Source organism: Macaca mulatta, chromosome 20 (genome assembly GCF_049350105.2).
Source record: "Macaca mulatta isolate MMU2019108-1 chromosome 20, T2T-MMU8v2.0, whole genome shotgun sequence".
NCBI classification, from domain to species: Eukaryota; Metazoa; Chordata; class Mammalia; order Primates; family Cercopithecidae; genus Macaca; species Macaca mulatta.
This window is the reverse complement of record NC_133425.1, coordinates 23,199,821-23,220,764: the sequence shown is the minus strand read 5'-3', so window position 1 is coordinate 23,220,764 and position 20,944 is coordinate 23,199,821. Positions and strand designations below refer to the sequence as shown.

Here is a 20,944-nt window from a genome sequence, read left to right as displayed (position 1 = left end):
TGATCCTTCATAGAGCCCAGCAAAAATCAACCATACTATAAGTATCCTTCACCTGCCTTGCAGCTAAAGGGAAGGGCAATGAAGGCAATGAAGGCAATGATGCTGTCCTTTCCACCCCATGTCCCAAGCTCCCAGAGCAGTGCTTGGTAAAAAAAAAAAAAAAGGGTACTTACTAAAATGTTGGCTGAATAAAAGGAAGACTTTGAAAAATTAAGTTGTTTAGTACCCCTATGGTGTGAATAATTCTTTTTATTGGAATTTAATATACTTACAGAAAAAAATGTACATATCATAATTGTACACAGAGCTCAGTGAATTTTCACAAACTGAACACATCTGTAAACCACACCCAGATTGAGAAAGAGAACATGACAAACACCCCGCAAGTCTCCCTTGTGCCCTGTGCCAGGGGTGCCACCACCACCTCCTAGTCTGATGATGTACTAGGAGATTCACAGACTCAGCCTGTAATCATACTTATGGCTATGATTTACTACAGCAAAAGGCTAGGAAGCAAAATCAGCAAAGGAAAAAAGTGCATGGGCAAAGTTCAGGGAAACCAGGTGCAAGCCTCCCACGGTCCTCTCCCAGCAGAGTCACACAAGACACAATTCCTCCAGCAATCAGCTGTGACAACCCATACACACTGTTGTGTACAAGGGAAGCTCATTACAGACTCAGTGTTCAGGGCTCTGATTGGGAGCTGGTCACTTCATCCTCTGCCTAACACATATGAAAATCCAAGACTCGCAGAAGGAAGGCAGATGTCGGGCATAATCCACATTGTACAAACAGTTTAGGCACAGTGAACCACTCTTATCATTTAGGGATTAATGAGAACCCTCCTGAAATCCAAGCTTTCAGATGCCAGCCAAGGGCCAGCCTTGCAAACAGGCCTGCTTTCTCATCTCTTTTCACACAGTCCATCTCCTTATTGAGGATTCTTTACAGCAAAATTATTATCAGTAGGACCCCATGCAAAAGGGTGAGACCAATCTGAAGTATGGACCTCAGTTCCTCCTGGTAGGGTCCTGGATTTAACCAGCTAAAATAAATCCCATTAACCATAAAGTCTATCTTAGAAATCCAGGTGGCTTCCTCCTTAATTCCTTTTTTTTGAGATGGAATCTTGCTGTCACCCAGGTTGGAGTGCAGTGGCGTGATCCTGGCTTACTGTAACCTCCACCTCCTGGGTTAAAGCGATTCTCCTGCTTCAGCCTCCCAAGTAGCTGGGACTACAGGTGCACACCACCACACCCAGCTAATTTTTTTATTTTTGTATTTTTACTAGAGACGGGGTTTCACCATGTTGGTCAGGCTGGTCTCAAACTCCTAACCTCAGGTGATCTGCCTGCCTCAGATTCCCCAAGTGCTGGGATTACAGGCATGAACCACTGTGCCCGGCCCTTAACTGCTGTCTGAAACTCTTTTTTTTTTTTTTTTTAACCTGACCTGAGGCATCAATTCAGGCACAGTACAACTCTGCTCAGTAAATGGAAGCTAACGCAAATGCTTTCCAGGGCTGAGGGGATATCATGAGAGTCATGGTCATGTACAGAAGCATAGTCCCAGGGGCACAGGTGGTACCCCTGGAAACAAAGAATTTGCAATATTAGGGCACCTCAAGCAGGACATCCATTAGTCAAGCCGTACAGGTGAACAGACCTCCCACCAGGGGAGGTCTCCTGCCCTAGTGTTTCCAGTTCCATCTGAAAAGTTCCTGGAGTTCTTGGCTTCCAAGTGACTGCCTGAAGGCAGTGAGTCCCAAACAGTTTTGCTTGTTCAGGATACAAGTTGATTCATCTCATGAGCATGGATGACATTTGTGGGAGATCTTCACGGAAAACATGGGAGCTGGACCCACTCTGTTGTCAGTCTGAACTCAAAGCACTCACAGCACATGGAAAGGCAGCAAGCACTGGGAATTTTCCTTCAGCAAGAGGAGGCTTCTAGGGATCAAGCCTCCCCAGGTGCCAGGCTTTAATTATTTTCTCTAATGTTACAAAAACAGTCGTGCCCTGTTCAGCAATCATAACATTGCATTTTTTCAACCATCTCTTTCTCTCAGCCAGGCCTTTCCTCTGGAGGGTTTGTATGTAAGAGGCACAAAAGCATTTTTGTAGATAAACTTTTTTGTTTATTTATTTATTTATTTATTTTTGAGATAGGGTCTGGCTCTGTTGCCCAGGCTGGAGTGCAGTGGCACGATTTTGGCTCACTGCAAATCTCCGTCTCCTGGGCTCAAGCCATCCTCCTACCCTCAGCCTCCTAAGTAGCTGGCACTACAGGTACATGCCATCATGCCCAGCTAATTTTTGCATTTTTTGTAGACATAGGGTTTCGCCATGTTGCCCAGACTGGTCTTGAACTCCTGAGCTCAAGCAATCTGCCCACCTCGGCCTCCTGAAGTGCTGGGATCATGTGTCCATCACTGTGCCTGGCCAACTTTTTTTTTTTTAATCATCATCCTAGAGTTCAAGTAGATAAATGTTTTTGTGCAACTTAACCAGAAAGACACATTCAGGAATTGGTAATGATGTGTGGAGGGTTGAACTGTGTCCCCACAAAAATTCATGCTGAAGCCCTAATCACCTGTACCTCAAAATGTGAGTATATTTGGAGATAGGCCCTGAAGAAGTAACTAAGTTAAAATGGGATTGTTAGGATGGGCCCTAATCCAACCTGACTGGTATCTTTATTAAAAGAGACTATTAGGACACAGACACATAGACAGAGGGACCATACGAGAACACACTAAGAAGGCAGCCATCTGCAAGCCAAGCAGAGAGTCCTCAGAAGAATCCAAACCTGTCGACACCTTGTCCTGGACTTTCAGCCTCCAGAACTGCGGGAAAATAAGTTTCTATTGTGTAAGCCACTCGGTTTGTGGTACTTTGTTATGGTATCCTTAGCAAATGAATAAAGGATGAAACTCTGAATTTTTTTAAATTTCAAAATGTGTTTACATAATCTTCCACCCCTTTTGTCCTGATTATTCAATGAGCAGCCTAAAAAAAGCCTAATACCTTTCTGGGGACAGCTACATTTCAATAATCCACCTACCTTACTAAGCTGTGTGTGCTGGGAGAAAAGTGAGGGAAGTAGAGTCAGGCTGTCAGTCCACTGTTGCAAGCTGCAACTAATCCCAAAAGCTGAATGCAACAAGTCAACAGCAGTGAGAGAAACCCCAGAGAAGGTTCGAGTCTGGTCTGTCAAAAGCAGGAGGAAGGGTCACAGTCCTTGTGATGTGCTCTTCCCCATCTTGCAGCTTTTGGCAAATATTAGAAGTTAGGAATGCAATTAGCCTCTGTATTAGAGACAAACAGCCTATCAGCAACTTGATCTTAGATGGATTCCATTAAAGAATAAGCCCTTTTCAGCCAGGTTCCAGGATGTTTTCATAGTTTAGCACTCCACGGAGGGGGTCCTTAATCTCCAACGGCCCCAACGTCTAAGTCCTGGTCATTGAGCCTGTGTCTGCTTTCAGTTCAGCATAGCCCGCGTTGAGGCTCATGGCACACAGTAGCAGGTTTCAGCTTAGAGTCAGGGCCAGGCAATTAGGATCTGGGAATTTGAGATTCTGAACAAGCCAGCTGCTTTTCTTCAGCAGCAGTGAAGGCATGCTGCGTGGCCAGACAGCTGTGGTTCAAGTGACATGCAAGGCTGCCTTTTTATCTTGTTGGTCTTAGAATCCAATTAACCCACTCAAAAAAAACAATGCATATTAGACTAGACAATTATCAGCCTCTAAGGGTAGACATTTGATTTTGACAAGGGCTCATTAGCAATTTAACTGTATTTTCATTTTCCAAACAGATTGCTTCTCTTTACATGTTGTCTCCTTCTTTCCAGAGGCTCCAACTGGCATGAATCACAGCAAAAATCATCAGTTACAGGCCTGTTCTGGTTCCAATATCCGAAGAATTTAAATTCCAACCCATCCACTAGGGGCAAAAAACTAGAAAGCTGAATCCCACTAACACCTTTCGTATTTTATTTTTGAGAAGCTTTATTTGATTGGGGTGATTCCTCTAACATTTATGAAATTAACAAGCATAAAACTTTGTTTTTAAGAGATGAGTAGCTGGGACTACAGGCGCATGCCACTGTGTCCGGCTAAGGTATGTTTTTTAAGCAATGAAATCAACCAGTAAAAACAAGTTTAAATATTTTTCATTCATACACTCAAGGCCTGCTGAGCACCCACTGCATGTATGTTTTACTCGTTCCATTAGAAATGTTTACTAAAAAATGGCCAGGCACAGTGGCTTATGACTGTAATCCCAGCACTTTGGGAGGCCAAGATCGCTTGAGCCCAGGAGTTCAAGACTAGTCTGGGCAACATGGTAAGACTTAAAAAATGAACAAATACAAGAAAGTTAAAAAAAAAAAAAAATGAGGATGTATTAAAGAAAATGCTCCTAATTCTCTTATGTCTTTTCATAGCTGTTTCCACATTCTCATATTCCCTTCTAATCCTTGTCAACATGGAATTTGTTTTATACAGTTGCAATTATGGTCCATTAATACAATCTATTTGTATGTTACCAGTAACAATAATACTAACAGTGAACCCTTATTGAGCATTTACTATGCGCCACACACAGGGCTAAAAGTTTTAGAGATGATCTCATTTACCTTGGGTTATTCACCCAAGGTTTATGGCCAGCAGACGGCAAAGCCTGAATTCCAACCCAGCTCTGCTGACTCCCAAGAACATCCACCTGCACACTGCCTCTTGGGCCTTGTTTATCTGGCAAGTCCTAAACCCCAGACTCATTTGTTCACTTGCTTGCTTCCTCCCTCCTTACCAAAACACAGTATGATCTATCGGTTAAACTCACAGACTGAAATCTCCGGGTTCAAATGCCAGCTCCTCTCTCACTAGCTGTATGACCTTGGGAAAGTATTTAATCTCTCTGTGCCTCAATTTCCATGTTTATAAAATGGGGATAAAGTGCCCATTATAGTGCCCATTTCCTAGGATTCTATCCAGGAGATGATGTGCCTATTTCCTAAGGTTCTTGTAAGTACATTCTGCAAGGACAGCACTCCAAATAGTACAGGCACATGGTTTTGACACTTGTTTCTGTTATTATTGAAATAAAAAGAACCTGTACCTGTTCCCAGGAAGCTCAGAGTCTCTCACAGGCCTTTTCAGTTCCTGGGGCTCTCATATTTCCTCATTCTCCCAGACTCCTCTGACCCTACTCTTCCTCAGGCTCTTACTGCTCCTGTGGGAAATCAGAAAGAGCAGCCAGCAGACAACACCAACTGAGAAGAATGCAGCTGAAATGGCACAGGTCAGTACAGCCAAGAAACACCATGGGCTAATGTTCAGACCCACGGTCTGAAAGCCAGAGCGGGTGTGAATTTCACTCCCGTGTCTCTTTTCTTGGATGATTTTCATCTGCATGACCCATTTGCCCAATGCCCAGTGGTTGTGAAGATACAGAAAAGTCCAGGTACTGCTTTCAGGGAAGTAAGATGTCCTGTGCCAACTCTTCTCACTTCAGGGTCCAAGTCAGAGTGCACAAGGAAAGCAGGTGGGGCTGGCCCGCCAGCAAAAGCTTCAGGAGAGCAAAGGGTTGGCTGACTGGGCTGCAAGGGTAGCGTTCAGAGCCAGCTACCTTGGAGGCCAAGATACTGGAGGAGCTGCATAAAACATGAATTTTGCAGCCAAATAAGAACTGGCCTTGATTCCAGCTCAGCCATTTATTAGATGTATAACACTGGGCAAATTTACTTAACCTCTCTGAATAGCAGTTTCCTCTGCTGTAAAACAGGCTGTGAAAATCCCTACTTTTTTGACAGTTGGGAGGATTAAATGTTTGCACCCCATAGATAACAAAACAAGGAAGGGTGATTTCTCCATCTCTTCTTTGTGGTGGACTGATTATAAAGATCAAGATGTTTTTACTTTTAAATTTTAAAAATATGTAAGAATATTATGCCTTATACTCTAAGGGGTTTTGCTCAAGGTTTATCACTTCCTAATAAAAGTAGGTATAACTACCATTTATTGAGTGCTGACCCTGAGCCAGTACTTATGCTTTACAAGTATAAATGCATTTCAATCCTTATAATAACCCTATCCAACTTCCCCGTTTTACGGAAGAGAAACCTGAGGTTCCACGAAGTAAGATAACTTGCTCAAAGTCACAAGGCTAGCCAATGGCAGGCTGGGATTTGATCAGCCCAACTCTAGCACTCATGCTCCTCACCACTATGATGGCTCTCAAAATGGACCCCTCAGACCCTCTCTGTATTTTGATTCTTTGGCTTTCTCCCTCACTAAGCTGTGAGATCCCTATGGGCAAGAACTGGCTCCATCTCAGTCTCCACTGTATCCCCAGGACCTAGGCAGTGCTTGGCACCTAGTAGTGGCTTGGAGAGCATTTGTTAAATGAATAAATGAGTGATGGTGTCTCTTTTCTCTGTACAGGAAATGGTGAGGGGCCTACCTTCTTACCCCTAAATGCCAGCAAGCACATATTCTACTAAAAGCACAAGCCCATTGCTGGGGGGCTCTAGAAGGGTTTCAGTTATCATGTACTTAGGGGAACTGTAGAAGCTGGCAAGACATTTTGCTGAGACCGGTTCTGAAAAAAACAGGTCTTTGGACATGCTGTCCCAACACTGCCAGTATCATTTCAGGGGCCTTGCAGCTCCATAGAAGATCCTAGGAGACCAGTCAGCTGGATTTGACTACCTATAGTCACCATCCAGGTTGTCAGATGCCAATTTTTTTCAGGAGAATAGCTGAGGCTAGCCAGAATGTGGCTGGGCAGCACCCTCTAGGCTCTCACTGGATAGAACAGGATACGGAGAAAGGTCCCCTAGCCACCAAGACCTCTTCCTTATAGCTGAGAAACTTCCAAGGATATGTTAACTAGGAACAATGTTTGTCTGATTAATTTCAAGTATGCCAGATGGGTGAGTGACTAAGAAAGGAACTGTGGCCTCAGATCCTGAGTGAACTCGTTCATGCAGAAGTGACTAATACAGAAGCCACCACCAACCCCAAACAACCACAGGGTTCTGTGCAGCCATGTAAAACAGAATCAGTCAACAGGAGGCTCACAGGACAATCATTCACCTTTGTTCCCTGCACCAGGGGTCCTGCAATCTGAGACTTATCTGGAGCTGGAGTAAGGTCTGAGGCATGCTGGTGGGGTATGTGAGGGTGGGGTGTGAGGGTGGTCGCATCCAGGCAATCATTCTATTAAGGATGTGCCAGATGACCCACAGACTCAGGCCTGACTCCTCAGGAGCTCACAGCTAGTGGGGGTTCAGACAAGAACACAGGTACATAACTAAAACTCTATTGATAAGGGCCCCTCGGTAAGGTGCTATGGGCATCATAAGGAAGCAGTTCCATGGCCCAGTCAGCTCATCTGGAGGAAAAAAATAAAATAAAAAGGAAGCAGTTCCAGACAGAAGACCATCTCCAAATGGTTCTTTATTGAACACCCACTTTGGCTAGGCAGTATTCTCCCCCTGCCCTCTAATCCAGGCTCAGGTACCCCCAGTGGAGTATCCTCAGAAGGTACCTCCCAAGACCAGGAGTAATGAGAGACTGGGCAGAGGGTTAAGGGACAGCAGGGAGAGGGAGGAAAATGAAGACACCAGGGAAAGAAGAGAGGCCTGAACTGGACAGCTGATGCTTTTTCCTGCCCAGTACCCATTCGTCCCTTCTTCAGGTAATATCGTCTGCCACAACCACCAGCACCAACTTTCAGTCTCTGTGGGTACATGCCAGGCCTGTCCATTTGGTGTATTCCATCTTCCTGGCTACAATGATGACTTGAGGCTGGATACCTTCCTCGTCTGGACCAATGAGAACCAAATCCAGCAGTTCTGTCAGCAAAGGGGAGCTCTTTTTATCAAAAACTGGTGCTGTGGGGCCGGCCACACTGTGAAGCCCGAGAATAAAGCCAACTCAAATGAAAGCAGAGCTGAGAGCCAAAGAGACAGATCCCAGTTTGGAGTCCTGGGATGCAGCCTGAAGCCCAATCTAGCCCATCCTTTTCAGCTATATGAGCCATAAATTCTTTCTGCCCCAAGTGAACTGGAAAAAGTCCCAACCAAGGTCCTTCCCATCTGGCTGTTCTGGAAGTATTCTGAGGATAAGGAGATTTTCTTCTCTAGGGTTATAAAAGTAATTATGTGGTGACAGGCTGTTCCTAGGTCCCTGGGGTGAGAGCCACCATGGAGACAGAGTCCAGCTTGCCTTTCCTAGGATACACACTCACTACTGTCAACACATCTTCGAATACATCAGCACATAATTATAAACTCCTATTGTTTGTAGTAGCTATTGTTTTCGTCTTCCCACCATTTTGTTTTGGATGAAGAAAAGGTCATGACCCAGACTGGATTAATCATGTGGCCAAACACGCATGGCCATAGTGACTGACCCAAGAGGACATGGAACTCACAACAAACTATTGAGAACTTTGGGAATTTCCAAATTAGAACTGGAAGGGAAGAAACCTTTCATTCAGAGCCCCCAAGCTGGGAGGATGTAGGTCTGGAGCTGTCAGCTGTCATGGCCCTAAATGCATGGAGAAGCTATTTATTTTGGTGGTTTTAATGTATAAACATTTAAAAAATGACAAACTAGAAAGGAATTCTAGATGGAACTAGTGGCAATGATTACATACAGCTATTCTGTTTTGCAACCCCCACAATTGGATATTAGGTCAGGATAGCTCTTGCTAAATTCTAACCTTCAAGACTGAACTCTTCTGCCCTATTCACTTGCGGATCAGAGCATTAAGCAAAGACAACCTGCTTAGCCTCTAACTTCTAAATCTTCTTTCTAAGCTAAGAGGTCAGAGCAGAACCAGGAAAGATTGTGCTATCTGGTCAGAAGGAGATGGTAAGAACAGCCCTAGCAACTTCATTTACTCCTGGGCTCTGTGCCCACAAACTGATTTTACGAGCCCTTCATGTATATATGCAAATGGACTCTGAGTACAGACATTTTGGTGTGAATTGTGGAGTTTATGGCAAATACAGGGTAGGCTGAATGGTTCTAGGCCAGGGAGCAAGAGTTCACAAATGCGGTGTCTTCAATGAAATAAGGTAAGTACCTTGAGGCAAGGAGTAACTGCCTGACTAATGCATTCACATGAGAGACTCAAATCTAACACTTGGCAAAATTACAATCTGGGATGCTGAGGTCCCCACTTTTAGTAAAAGCCAAAGGCCCCAGGTCAAAATGCTAAAAAGTCTTTTACTAACTACCCTAGGACAGCTAAGGTCATTCTGGGAAGGAAAGAGAGAAACACTAATCACCCCTACCCTCAAGTTTTAAGAGCCAACAGGAATCTGGGCTCTGAAAAGTCACAAACACCTTTCCCAGGATTATGAACAATTGCCAACAACTGGCCAAATGTGTTAGCAGCAGAAAAGCTGGGCATTACCTGTGTGAGAGGCTCTCAGCATGGGTAGTGTATGGCCATGAGCAGCACACCAGCTACACAGCCTCCACACCGGAAGGATGCTGCTGCTCTGCAGATCCGTTTCAGGCAGGATCCAGCCATCCACAGGACCAAGGGGCTGGAGCGTTGGGAACAGATGATTCTGTGTTCCACAGATAATGGTACAAAGTGACTGTTCACAGATAAGGTGTAAGCACAGCATTTGAAGACAACTCCTCCAGATAGTCTGTCTGTTAGTAAATTCTTAAGAGGTTAGAGCCTTGAGGATTGAGAAATTCTAAAGAAATTTTTTAAAAGGAGGAGGGTGGTAGATGTCAAACACAAGAGAGTTTTTTCTAGGTGCTGACTGGCTCACTTTGTCCTCAGGTTCATCTTAGAGCTCAAGCAGATTCAAGACATGAGGCAGAGATGCTAGACTTGTGTCAGCGGCAAAAACTTCTGGTAGTAGCTCTTGGTGACGTCAATCATCAGCTCCTGAGTGCACTCCGGGAGCTCCCCTGAGAAGAGTCCTGGGGAAAGAAAGACCCAGCTCTAACAAGCTTAAAGAAGTTACAAGAGATTAAGATATTTCTCTGGCAATATCCCTCTCACTTCAATCAGATGCATGTCTGACAATCACTTAAACAATTGCTGGGGCTGTTCTGATCCAGCGCTTGCTAAGAACAGCTAAACTTTTTCACAGCAGGACCCCAATACGGAGAAATTACTAAACAAAAGTCTTTCCTTCCTCCTCTGCAAAAGCAGAGATGCATGACACGGTAGAATGGCCAAATGCCTCCCCAAAGAATCTGAATGATGATTCTGTTCATCTTAGAAACTCAGATTCAATGATCTGAGAGATGAGATTTATTTTTTAATTGGAAAAACAATTAAACCACCCAGTGGTAGGTATCATATACTGTCAAATCTCTCTGTTCATATCATTTTCCATCTGTGAATTTATGACATGCTTCTGTATATGCTACATGATTTCAGCTGTGTAAAACAACATGGAGAAGAAGATACTGTCTTGGGGTAGGGCTAAGGCAATGTGAGGTTTTCTTCTTCCTTCTGCTTTTCAGTGTTTTCCAAGTTTTCTGAGAGAAGTATGTATCACTTTTGTTTCCTCACGTTTTATAATTTGGAACTCCAGGCTCCTGATGGGCTTTACTTGTGAGTATTCTATCAGCCAAGGTCTGGAGATAATGTATTAATATTTGCCCCTCTAAGGTATCCTCAAGGTATTGCTGGTCTTAGACCATGCTTTATACTAACTTTTCAGTCTGGGAATTCCTGGGCCATGTGGAATGTATAAATTAAACTCATGACCAATGTGAGGGTAAGCCCAGCATTAAAATTCTCTAGACAGACTTTTTCTACCCAGAGCCTAGGCCAGGCAAGAAATGCTTTCCTGTACATTCCCTGTGTTGGCAGCAGATTTGTTTTACATCGACTTTTCCTTGAGAGGGAATCCTTTAAAGAGTTATCTGAGGATCTCTCTGTCATGTGTGGATCCAAAGCTTTATTTCCGTCCTGACATGAGTATCACCCCTAAAACCATTCTATGATGAAGACAGCATTAACCCGTGCAATCTCACAGCCTGGGCTTAGTTTCCTCTTTGTGTTTGGCCCTTCATAATTTCCTTATTTGCTGGCGAACCTAATTATGCATTTAAACAGTTTAAATGTTAGGTAGCATTTCCAGGTACTTCGTACAGGTGAATTTCTAAGTTAGCTCTATCAACATATTGCCAGAGATAGGAATTGTATGCATTACTCTTGTGATGGAAAATATAATTGAGTTTTAGGAAGTTAAAATAAATCAACACGCAAGGTTACCTGGGCAGCCTGAGAAGACAGTGAATGGTGGGACCACAGTTTCTGGAGGTAATACCGTGTTGTCAAGAATTTTGCAGCAGTCTTTCAACACACATCGGCGCCCCTGAAATTAAAATCTTGTTAATAGGAAATGGATCAGGAAATGGGAGTAAAAGTTGTCTAGTCTACTGTGTGAAAGGCTCCTTTCTATTTTCCCCATTCATGATATCATGTAATAGCAGTGACAAGAGGCTTGGTTGCAATTTCCTGCTTCAGGTGGTACCTGACGAGGAGGAGGCAGCAAGGTTGTGACAGTGTGTGTTTGTGTACATTTGCGGGGGAAGGCTGTATGCTAGAGACAGGACAAAATGTCTCAGGCATTACAGACTGAATTTCAGTCTTTCGTGAGCTCTGTTGAATTTTCCCTTTGATTTAGTGGACGTTTGTGCTTTTGCTTGTCCAGCATCCATTCCCCTTTCTTCTGGTAACAGAACCTGTATTTTCCTTGGTAACCCTCCCATCCCCATCTCATCCATGTGCTTCACCCCACAGCCCACACACCAAACCCCAAGCCTGGACACAATAACAGGTGTTGGGGATCAGCATATGAACCCAATTAGTCTGATGGACCCCAACCTCAGGGTTTTTGCTGGGACTGCTGGGGAAAGCAGCACTTCCCACTGGGGTTTCCAGAGGACAGGCTGGAAGACTGGAATAGGCATCTTATTTCCATGAAGGAAGAACCTGTCTGAGAGTGAACCTCCCAGAGGAAAGCAGCACAGAGATGGAGACTAATTCTTACAACATGGGCTGAAGCCCTGAAGCCATTTGGCCATGACATTAGGATCTACTCCTGTAGTCTTGGTTTACATTCACCACCCATTCCACTCTGCACCCACCAGCTTAAGGTTGGTTGGTTGGTTTGCTCCTTTGTCGATTCAAACTGGAAAAATCCTGACAAATTCATTTGGATATGAAACTATTAGTTCACTTGTTCTCCCACAGGTGAGTGATAGTCATGTGGATGTTTGAACCTCATCCCAGACTTTAACCACTGTCACCACTTTTCAATTCTGCCATGATCCACTGCATTTGGAGAGCAAGAAATAAGGTCTGAGAGACTCATCTGTTTCATGGGCTAAGGGAAAAGTAGGGCTTCTGTGTACAGTTTACAGCTGTACCTCAGACTCCTTGCTGAGGAAATCAAAGTTTTGGTCATTTTTGACTGCATTTACATCAGGACCTGTTAGTTCACTGGTATCCTGGCTAGACAATCAGAAAATATACCTGACTGAGAGTGTGGAAATCTTTACAAATACCAGGACAATGCTAACCAGTCCAGATCTCAGATTTTAGCAAAGAACATGAAGACGACACTTTGATTTGGTTGTGTTTAAATTTTTCCCCACTATTAAACACTTAAATCATATGTTTTTCTAGGAAAAGGTAGATTGCTAAATGAACTTCTTATGAAAGCATGTGAATTTCCCAAGTGGCTCTGCATTTCCCAAGCGCTGATCTCTCTCCAGCGAAGTAGATAACAGCCCTGACAATACTTGACAACATCTTTAGCTCAAAAGCACATTATGACTATAGTTCTTCATTCTTCCTTGTAAAGTCCTCTTCCATGGGTTACCTGCTAGTGGCAATTTCAAAAATATGGCAACTAACTATCTTCCCTGGTGACCTCAAATTAACATAAACCCAAAGAATTCCTGTCATGACTAAGCTCCTACTAACTCAGATTAAGTTCATGAGGCACTGAGTAAAAGGAAACCCAACGGGCTACGTGAGGCATGATATAGTCCCATGGAGGGATCCACACACAAAGGGCCCTGGAAAAGAAGACTAGTTGATGGGATATTTTCACTGTGTATACCAGCCACCATGCAGCCTGAAGGCACCTGCTCTGTCCACTGGTTGGCCATTTTGCCCACTTAAGAGAAATAATGCTTAACTGGGTTTCAGAAGCTGTCTGGGTAAACTGATCAATCAAATTAAACATTCAAAATGTAGGTATTTCTTAGGCATAAATGTACTGGCAATAGCTGAGGAAGTAAAAGCTAAAACCACTTTTTTTGGGGGGTGGTGGTGGGGGGATGGAGTCTCACTCTGTTGCCCAGACTGGAGTGCAGTGGCATGATCTTGGCTCACTGCAACCTCCACCTCCTGGGTTCAAGCAATTCTCCTGTCTCAGCCTCCCAAGTAGCTGGGATTACAGGCACGCGCCACCACGGCTAGTTAATTTTTTTGTATTTTTAGTAGAGACAGGGTTTCACCATGTTGGCCAGGCTGGTCTTGAACTCCTGGCCTCAAGTGATCCTCCTGCCTCGGCCTCCCCAAGTGCTGGGATTACAGGCATGAGCCACTGCGCCCGGCCTGAAACTACTTCTTTAATCTTCCCTAGAGAGTTTTCCAAGGAGTTAACAACTGCAGCCGTGCTGCTAATACTACAGCTACCTATATATCCTGTGCAAGAAAGTTAGCATCTTGGAGCCTTGGTTTCCTCATCTGTGAAACAGAATGGAAAACCAATCTGCAGGGGGGTTGTCATAGAGAGAATAAATGTAAAACTCATAGTACAGCAACAGTACCTATAAATATTGCTTGTTAAGCTTTTCCTTCAGGCATCTGGGCAATTCTGATGAACACCTCCATCTTCACATATCCAAACAGAAGTTAAGACCACCACATGGGATGTTATAGGAAGGATCTATGTGTCATGGGGACGGCTGGACTAAAAGAGTTACTTCCAGTGTTGAAGTTCTAGAATTCTAAAAGAATCTCTCCTGAGATTGAGTATTTGTCAAGGCTCAGCAAGTACTGCCAATATAGAACAATGACTATTATCATGAAGTGATGTATTAAAAAGTGGCATAAAAACAAGAGCACCTGACAGCAGGATTAGAATTTCTTAAGCACTGGGAATAGAACTTGGATTTAACCTTTCAGACATTTTGCTCTGAGAATAAACGACAGGGTTATACGACTAGGCTACTGTGGTAATATCTTCACTTTGCTAAGGAAAATATCAGAAAACCCCAGCTGGAAGGCTAGTTTTTGCCAAGCAATTAGGGTGAGGGAAGAGGATGAACTTTACTAACTTTCCCCTTGTCCCAAAGACTTTCTGTTCACCTTTGCTGTACCCTCATAGTTCCCGGAATGTAAACTGTTTGGTTTTTGCAAGTTTTTTGATATTTCAGGGTCTGAGTCTTATCCAGGGCAGAGAGCTGGCTCCATATTAATGGGAATGGTCATTAAAGAAACAGAGTCTTGGCTTTTCCTAGAGTCTAGTCTGGAGTACAAATCTAAAATGCAGAAAACATTTTCCCTACACATGCTTCTCATAAATTCCATCTGAAATCAAGCTCATCATCTAAGAAATCACAGGAAATCCAACTTGTTAAGCCTTGGTTGGGTTAAATCAACCTATTCCTAGGCTCCAGTGGACCAGGGTCTGACAGATTCTGCTGAGCAAGGGGCCCGCTTGCACCCTGAATTACACGTAAATGCCTTTTGATGACTCGAACCCTTCCTTACGCATGCGAATCCCTTTCCTGAAATGCTTGTCCTCCCCCAATTTCAACTCAGCCTTCAGATTTCCTTATTCCCATTAGACTGTAAGCTCCATGAAGTAAGGCAACAAGTAGGCCATATAGCAGCATAGCTAATAATCATATTGCCTGGGTTTAAATCCCAGGTCTACTGCTTTCTAGCCCTATCAAATCCCTTAACTTTTGTTTTTTTTAAAAAAGAAAGAATCTTGCTTTGTTGCCCAGGCTGGTCTTGAACTCCTGGGGTCAAGGGATCCTCCTGCCTTGGCCTCCCAAAGTGCTGGGATTACAGATGACAGTCATCACACCTGGCCCCAAATCCCTTAATATTTAAGGTCATCAGTCTTCTCATTTGCAAATAGGGATAACACGTAACACCTTTGAATGGTTGTGAGGATTAAATGAAATCATCCAAGGAAAGCGTTTAACATTATATAGAGGAGGCTTGATAAACGCTTGCCAGTATTAATGTCTAGAAAATATTCCAAATCTTTTTATTTATTTATTATTTTTAAGACAGTGTCTCGCTTTGTTGCCCAGACTGGAAAGCAGTGGTGCAATCTTGGCTCTTTGCAACCTCCGCCTCCTGGGTTCAAGTGATTTTCCTGCCTCAGCCTCCCGAGTAGCTGGGACTACAGGCATGCACCACCATGGCCAGCTAATTTTTGTATTTTTCTAGAGACAGGGTTTTACCATGTTGGCCAGACTGGTCTCAAACTCGTGACCTCAAGTGATCCACCCACCTCAACCTCCCAAAAAGCTGGAATTACAGGCATGAGCCACTACGCCCGGCTGAAAAAAATTCCATATCTGTCAAGAAAAATCCAACTATGGGAAGACGAAACCACTGCTACCCTGCTTGGTCACAGAAACAGGGTCCCATTGATGTGAGGGATAGGAGCTGGAGGGAAAGTGAGGCTGCTTTGCCAGCCAAGTCATCATACTCACAATCACACAGTTCTTCCCAACATGAACGTAGGAACCAATCTGAGCTGCGTTGACCACACAATCTTCCTCAATAAAGACATGGTCCCCAATATGTAAAGGAAAGAATGCAACACTAGAAGAGGAAAAGAAGATGAACAAAGAAAGGTCAAGATGATGTACTTTGGGTCAAGGTTTATAGAACTACAGATCATAATCTGAACTTTATCATCTTAGCAAGACTGTCCCCAGCAAGGAAAGAAACCTCAGGCTAGAAAAATTATACAATATTGAAGAAAATGAACGTGATTACTAGTTCAAAATTGCAATAGTACACCAAAGAAATATGCAAGGAAAAACCAAGGCAGGAGGGGCAAGATCTTCAAAGTTAAAAGAGCAGGTACCAAATAAAAATCAATGAACGTTTGTTCATTCCCACTTCCTTTGAAAATGCTCACAGATCACATTTTTACTAACGTGCCCTATAATGTTCCAGGGAATTGACATTAGGATCATGAGTTATAATTTCCACATTCAGCATTCTAAAAATTTATTCATTCACAGATTTCAGTGAGTGCCTACTATGTGCCAGACTCAATGGTAGAAATCAGGGCTACAACCATGACAAAAGAGATAGAACCCTGTCCACGAGCAGCTTACAATCAAGAAAAAAGATTAAATAGTAAGTAGTGACAACTATGATAAGGGATACAGAAACACAGTATCAAGTTATGAGCACATATAACAAGGAGACGTTACCTAGTCCACGGCTTTAGGAAAAACTTAATTGACTTTGAGTAGGAGTCAGCAGGCTTTCTCCAGATATCTGACATCATTCCCATCCCATTCTCTAGGGTTCCTCAAATGTCACTGACAGTGGTTCTGTGATCACATTTATACGTAATTTCTATACCTTGGGATGTAAAATATTTGGACTGGAATGAATATAAAGTGCTAGATGCTCATTAGCTCCTTCCAATTCTGTTCTATTTTGTTCAGAATATTTTTTCAGAGATGATACCTGTCCTCTATGAACCTATAATTTGTTTAAATCTTCCTTAACCATTACTATTTTTGGTCTGTACCTCCTGTGCAGCAATGCATTCCTTGATCTCATCACGGTCTGTAGCAGTACTGACAGTTCTTTAATTTTTAAATTTAAGATTCCAAGTTTGATAGTATTATCTGATTCTGGTATGAAATGCAGGTAGAAAAAAATCCACATTCAGCTTCTATTCACGTTTTGCTATTTACACTTTCATATTTCTGCATTTCTCACATGTACTATTCCTACTTACACATCCCTTCATTCAGCAATAAAACCCTTGTTCACTCCTGGTGCTTTTCCTGTGCCATATCCAACCCAATAATGCTGTTAATCAACATCTCTAGTAGTGTTTCAGTCACACCGTATAAAACCATAAAAGGGTACCAGGAGGTTTTCTGGTTTCCCCCTAATAGCCTTCAAAGCTAATCATGTGAATTTTTTATAATGATTCCCTCATCCAGTTCTTGTATGTCATGGAAAGCCTAGAATCCAATATCATTACTGGACATGTGGGATTATTTCTGCATGATACACTTCTAGATATTATCATTAGTTTGAGTTAATTGCTCCCTTTTCTGTTCCTTCCTAACCATGTTCATACCTCTGTGACAGGTGTATCACACCATATAGTAGCTGTCACATGTCACTATCTGATTATGTTAATTGTTTCTACAACTAGACTTTGGGAACTTTGAGGCAGGAATCTTATTTTATCTATCTTTATATATTCTCAGCTTATAACCTAGCTGTGGGCATGAAGAAGGTACTCAATAAATGCTGACTTATTGGATGAAATGCAGATGGGTGCCAGGAGGGCAATTAGCCAAGGAGGAGAGAGGTAAAGAGGCAAAGAGAATACTTTTAGCACCATATCAGCTATGGTGGTCAGTTTGCCTGCTCTGTCCATGGCCTTTCTTGGATAGTCTTTATTCCCACTGAAGGATCAGTGGACCTGACTTGACTCTGCCCTTTGGGTCAAAGCTGTTCAGATCATGGATACTTAAGGTAAGCCAATCAGATTCTCTCTCTCAGGAGTTTGGAAATGACACATAAAGTCTCTAGTTGGTGTCTGCTGGAAGCCTAAATGGAGAAATGATATAAATTAGAATGTGAGTCAGCAAGGTAGTCTCCATGAACAAATGGGGCAGGTATCTGTGAGAGAGAAAAGGGAAGTAGAAATGCAGAGAGAAGGGCAGTATAGAAGAAAAAATACAATCTCAGATACAGAGAGGGATAGGTAGACAAAACTGTCTTGATTCCAGCTAGCTGTCCAATTCCAGGTTCCGGTCCCTTGTGAGGCCTGGCTTGCTCCTTTTCTTGCTCTTATGTTCCATTATATATGCCAGTCTGTTTGATCAGAAACCCCTTGCTTTTGCCAGTGTATAAGTGGATTCTGTTTGTGGCAACCAATCATCAACCAGACTGAGACAACCACCAGCAGAATTGTGTTCATTATGGTGAACTCTTACTTAGTGCTTCAAACAACAGGATGGACCTCGTCATTATACCACAATTCAACACATGGACCATACCACCAGTGGCAGCTTCTTGCCCAAGACTTGAACAAGTAATTAAATTACATACCCTTTGCTGAATTTCTTGAATGGTGGCCTTATGACACTACGACTTTTTACAACACAATGACGTCCAACTCTTACGTTTGCCAGATCCCCTCGGATAATACAGTCATTCATCACAATGGTCTGTAAGACAAAGCAAATTTTAAAAAATGAGCAACATAGTCTAAGACGTAACAAAAAAGAGTAGATAACGAGATACTGATTCTGAGTTATGTTACAATCCACTCTGACAGAACGTTACAAATGTTCCGCCAAAAGGAGTAACTTGTAAGGTAAAAAGAGAACTGCCCTCATGACAGTGACTGCAGTTAGCGATGTTCCTAGTAAATCATAAGCTTTGCCCTTAATCCCCCATGAATAGAACTCACTGAATGAGCACTTAGTGAGAACACCTAAAGCAGATCTGGCTTATGTGTCTCTTTAGATTCACTCAGGTAGGTCCTTGTGCCTCCGAAGCCTTGGCTGCTTGCTTATCAAGAGTTCTGGCTGCTCTACCTTTGTCTTCTTTCTTAACAGTACTACCTCCAGCTCCATGCTCCCAGAGGTGGACCCAATGGAGTTCTGGTTCATCTTCCAACCTCTGAACTCAGATTCTAAGTGCTACACTGCAGCAGAGTGTAAGATGTGGCTTCCCCAGAAGTTGCTGAGAGGGGCTGAGTAACACAACCTGTAAGTCTGGGAGGATTAATGCCTTATACTTGGTAAAGAGTAGGCACCCTCAAAATGTCTGCTGAATAAATAAATGGGGTTAAAAAGTGAATATGCTGGAGTTGTAACTGGAAAAAGTAAGCAAGGGACATGCAAGTAGATTATGAGGAATTATGTATGCTAAGCACAGAAGCTTAGGCATTTTTCCTGGAGGATATAAAGAGTCAACAAAATATTTTATTTCATTAAAAATTTTTTTCTGGCCAGGTGTGGTAGCTTACACCTGTAATCCCAACACTTTGGGAAGCTGAAGCAGGCAGATCACCTAAGGTCAGGAGTTCGAGACCAGCCTGGCCAACATGGTGAAACCCCATCTCTACTAAAAATACAAAAATTAGCCAGACATGGTGGCAGGTACCTGCAGTTAATCCCAGCTACTTGGGAGGCTGAGGCATGAGAATTGCTTGAACCTGGGAGGCAGGGGTTGCAGTGAGCCGAGATCACCCCATTGCACTCCAGCCTGGGCAAAAAGAGTGAGATTTTGCCTCAAAAAAAAAAAAAATTTTTTTTTTTTTTTTTTTTTTTGAGACGGAGTCTCACTCTGTGGCCCAGGCTGGAGTGCAGTGGCCGGATCTCAGCTCACTGCAAGCTCCGTCTCCCGGGTTCACGCCATTCTCCTGCCTCAGCCTCCCGAGTAGCTGGGACTACAGGCGCCCGCCGCCTCGCCCGGCTAGTTTTTTGTATTTTTTAGTAGAGACGGGTTTCACCGGGTTAGCCAGGATGGTCTCGATCTCCTGACCTCGTGATCCGCCCGTCTCGGCCTCCCAAAGTGCTGGGATTACAGGCTTGAGCCACCGCACCCGGCCTGAAAATTTTTTTTTTTTTAAGACACAGGGTCTCACTCTATTGCCCAGGCTGCAGTGTAGTGGCACAATCATAGCTCACTGCAACCTTGAGCTGCTGGGCTCAAGGGATCCTCCCGCCTAAGCCTTCTGAGCAGCTGGTACTACAGGTGTATGCCACCACATCCCACTAATTTTTAAATGTTTTGTAGAGATGGGAGTCTCGCTATGTTGCCCACACTGGTCTTGAACCCCTAGGCTCATGCAATCAATCCTCCAACTCTGGTCTCCCAAAGTGCTGGGATTGCAGGCATTAGACACTGCACTTGGCCCCAGTATTTTAAACAGAGGATTAACATACATAAATTTCCATATTATTACTACTACTAGCACCCTGGCATCTGCATGGGGGATGCAGGTGAGAGACTTGAGGAAAACTGACCCTTTAGATGACTACAATGGATCAAGGTAAAAATACATAGTCTTTTTTTTTTTTTTTTTGAGACGGAGTCTTGCTCTGTCACTCAGGCTGGAGTGCAGTGGCGTGATCTTGGGTCACTGCAACCCCACCTCCCAGGTTCAAGCAATTCTCCTGCCTCAGCCTCCCCAGTAGCTGGAATTACAGGCATCCGCCACCACGCCTGGCTCATTTTTATATTTTTAGTAGAGACAGGGTTTCACCATGTTGGCTAGGCTGGTCTTGAACTCCTGACCTCAAGTGATCCTCCCAAAGTGCTGGGATTATAGGCATGAGCCACTGCACCCAGCCTATAATGGATCTTATCTAAAGCAATAACTATACATATAGAAAGAAAAAATAAATCGTAAAAATATATAAATTAATAATAAAAGTAAATTAATCTGATTAAGCCTCTAGATTTAACAACCAATTTCAAGGAAGGAGGGAGATAAGGACCTTATTAGGTAACTCCATATAGACATAATCAGCCAAATTCAGCAGCTGGAGAATTCAACTGGACAGTGATCCAGTTTCTGCAACATATAAATGGCATGGAAAGACAAAAGGGTTGGGAAAAGAGAACTGTTACAGATTAAAAGAGACTTAAGAGACATATCAACCAAATACAATGTGTGCAGCATC

General features: G+C 43.3%; 1 protein-coding gene across 9 annotated transcripts in view; it reads right to left on the bottom strand.

The window, feature by feature from the left end:
- DCTN5 (dynactin subunit 5) overlaps positions 1–20,944 on the bottom strand; it is a 38,783-nt gene that overhangs the window by 2,307 nt on the left and 15,532 nt on the right. The window contains exons 3-8 of one of the 9 annotated variants that reach the window (XR_013411956.1): positions 18,357–18,475; positions 15,749–15,860; positions 11,268–11,370; positions 9,432–9,958; positions 4,367–5,234; positions 219–2,371 (exon numbers count right to left, since the gene is read on the bottom strand). Coding sequence is in view for 1 of the 9 variants with exons in the window: in XM_015125803.3 (XP_014981289.1) it covers positions 9,861–9,958; positions 11,268–11,370; positions 15,749–15,860; positions 18,357–18,475 (432 nt within the window). In the remaining 8 variants the exon portion in view is untranslated. Of the gene's footprint in view, positions 1–218; positions 3,862–4,353; positions 5,235–7,443; positions 9,959–11,267; positions 11,371–15,748; positions 15,861–18,356; positions 18,476–20,944 lie in introns of those variants that run through there. The other 8 variants (XR_013411959.1, XR_013411958.1, XR_013411957.1 and 5 more) reach the window with 8 other exon arrangements.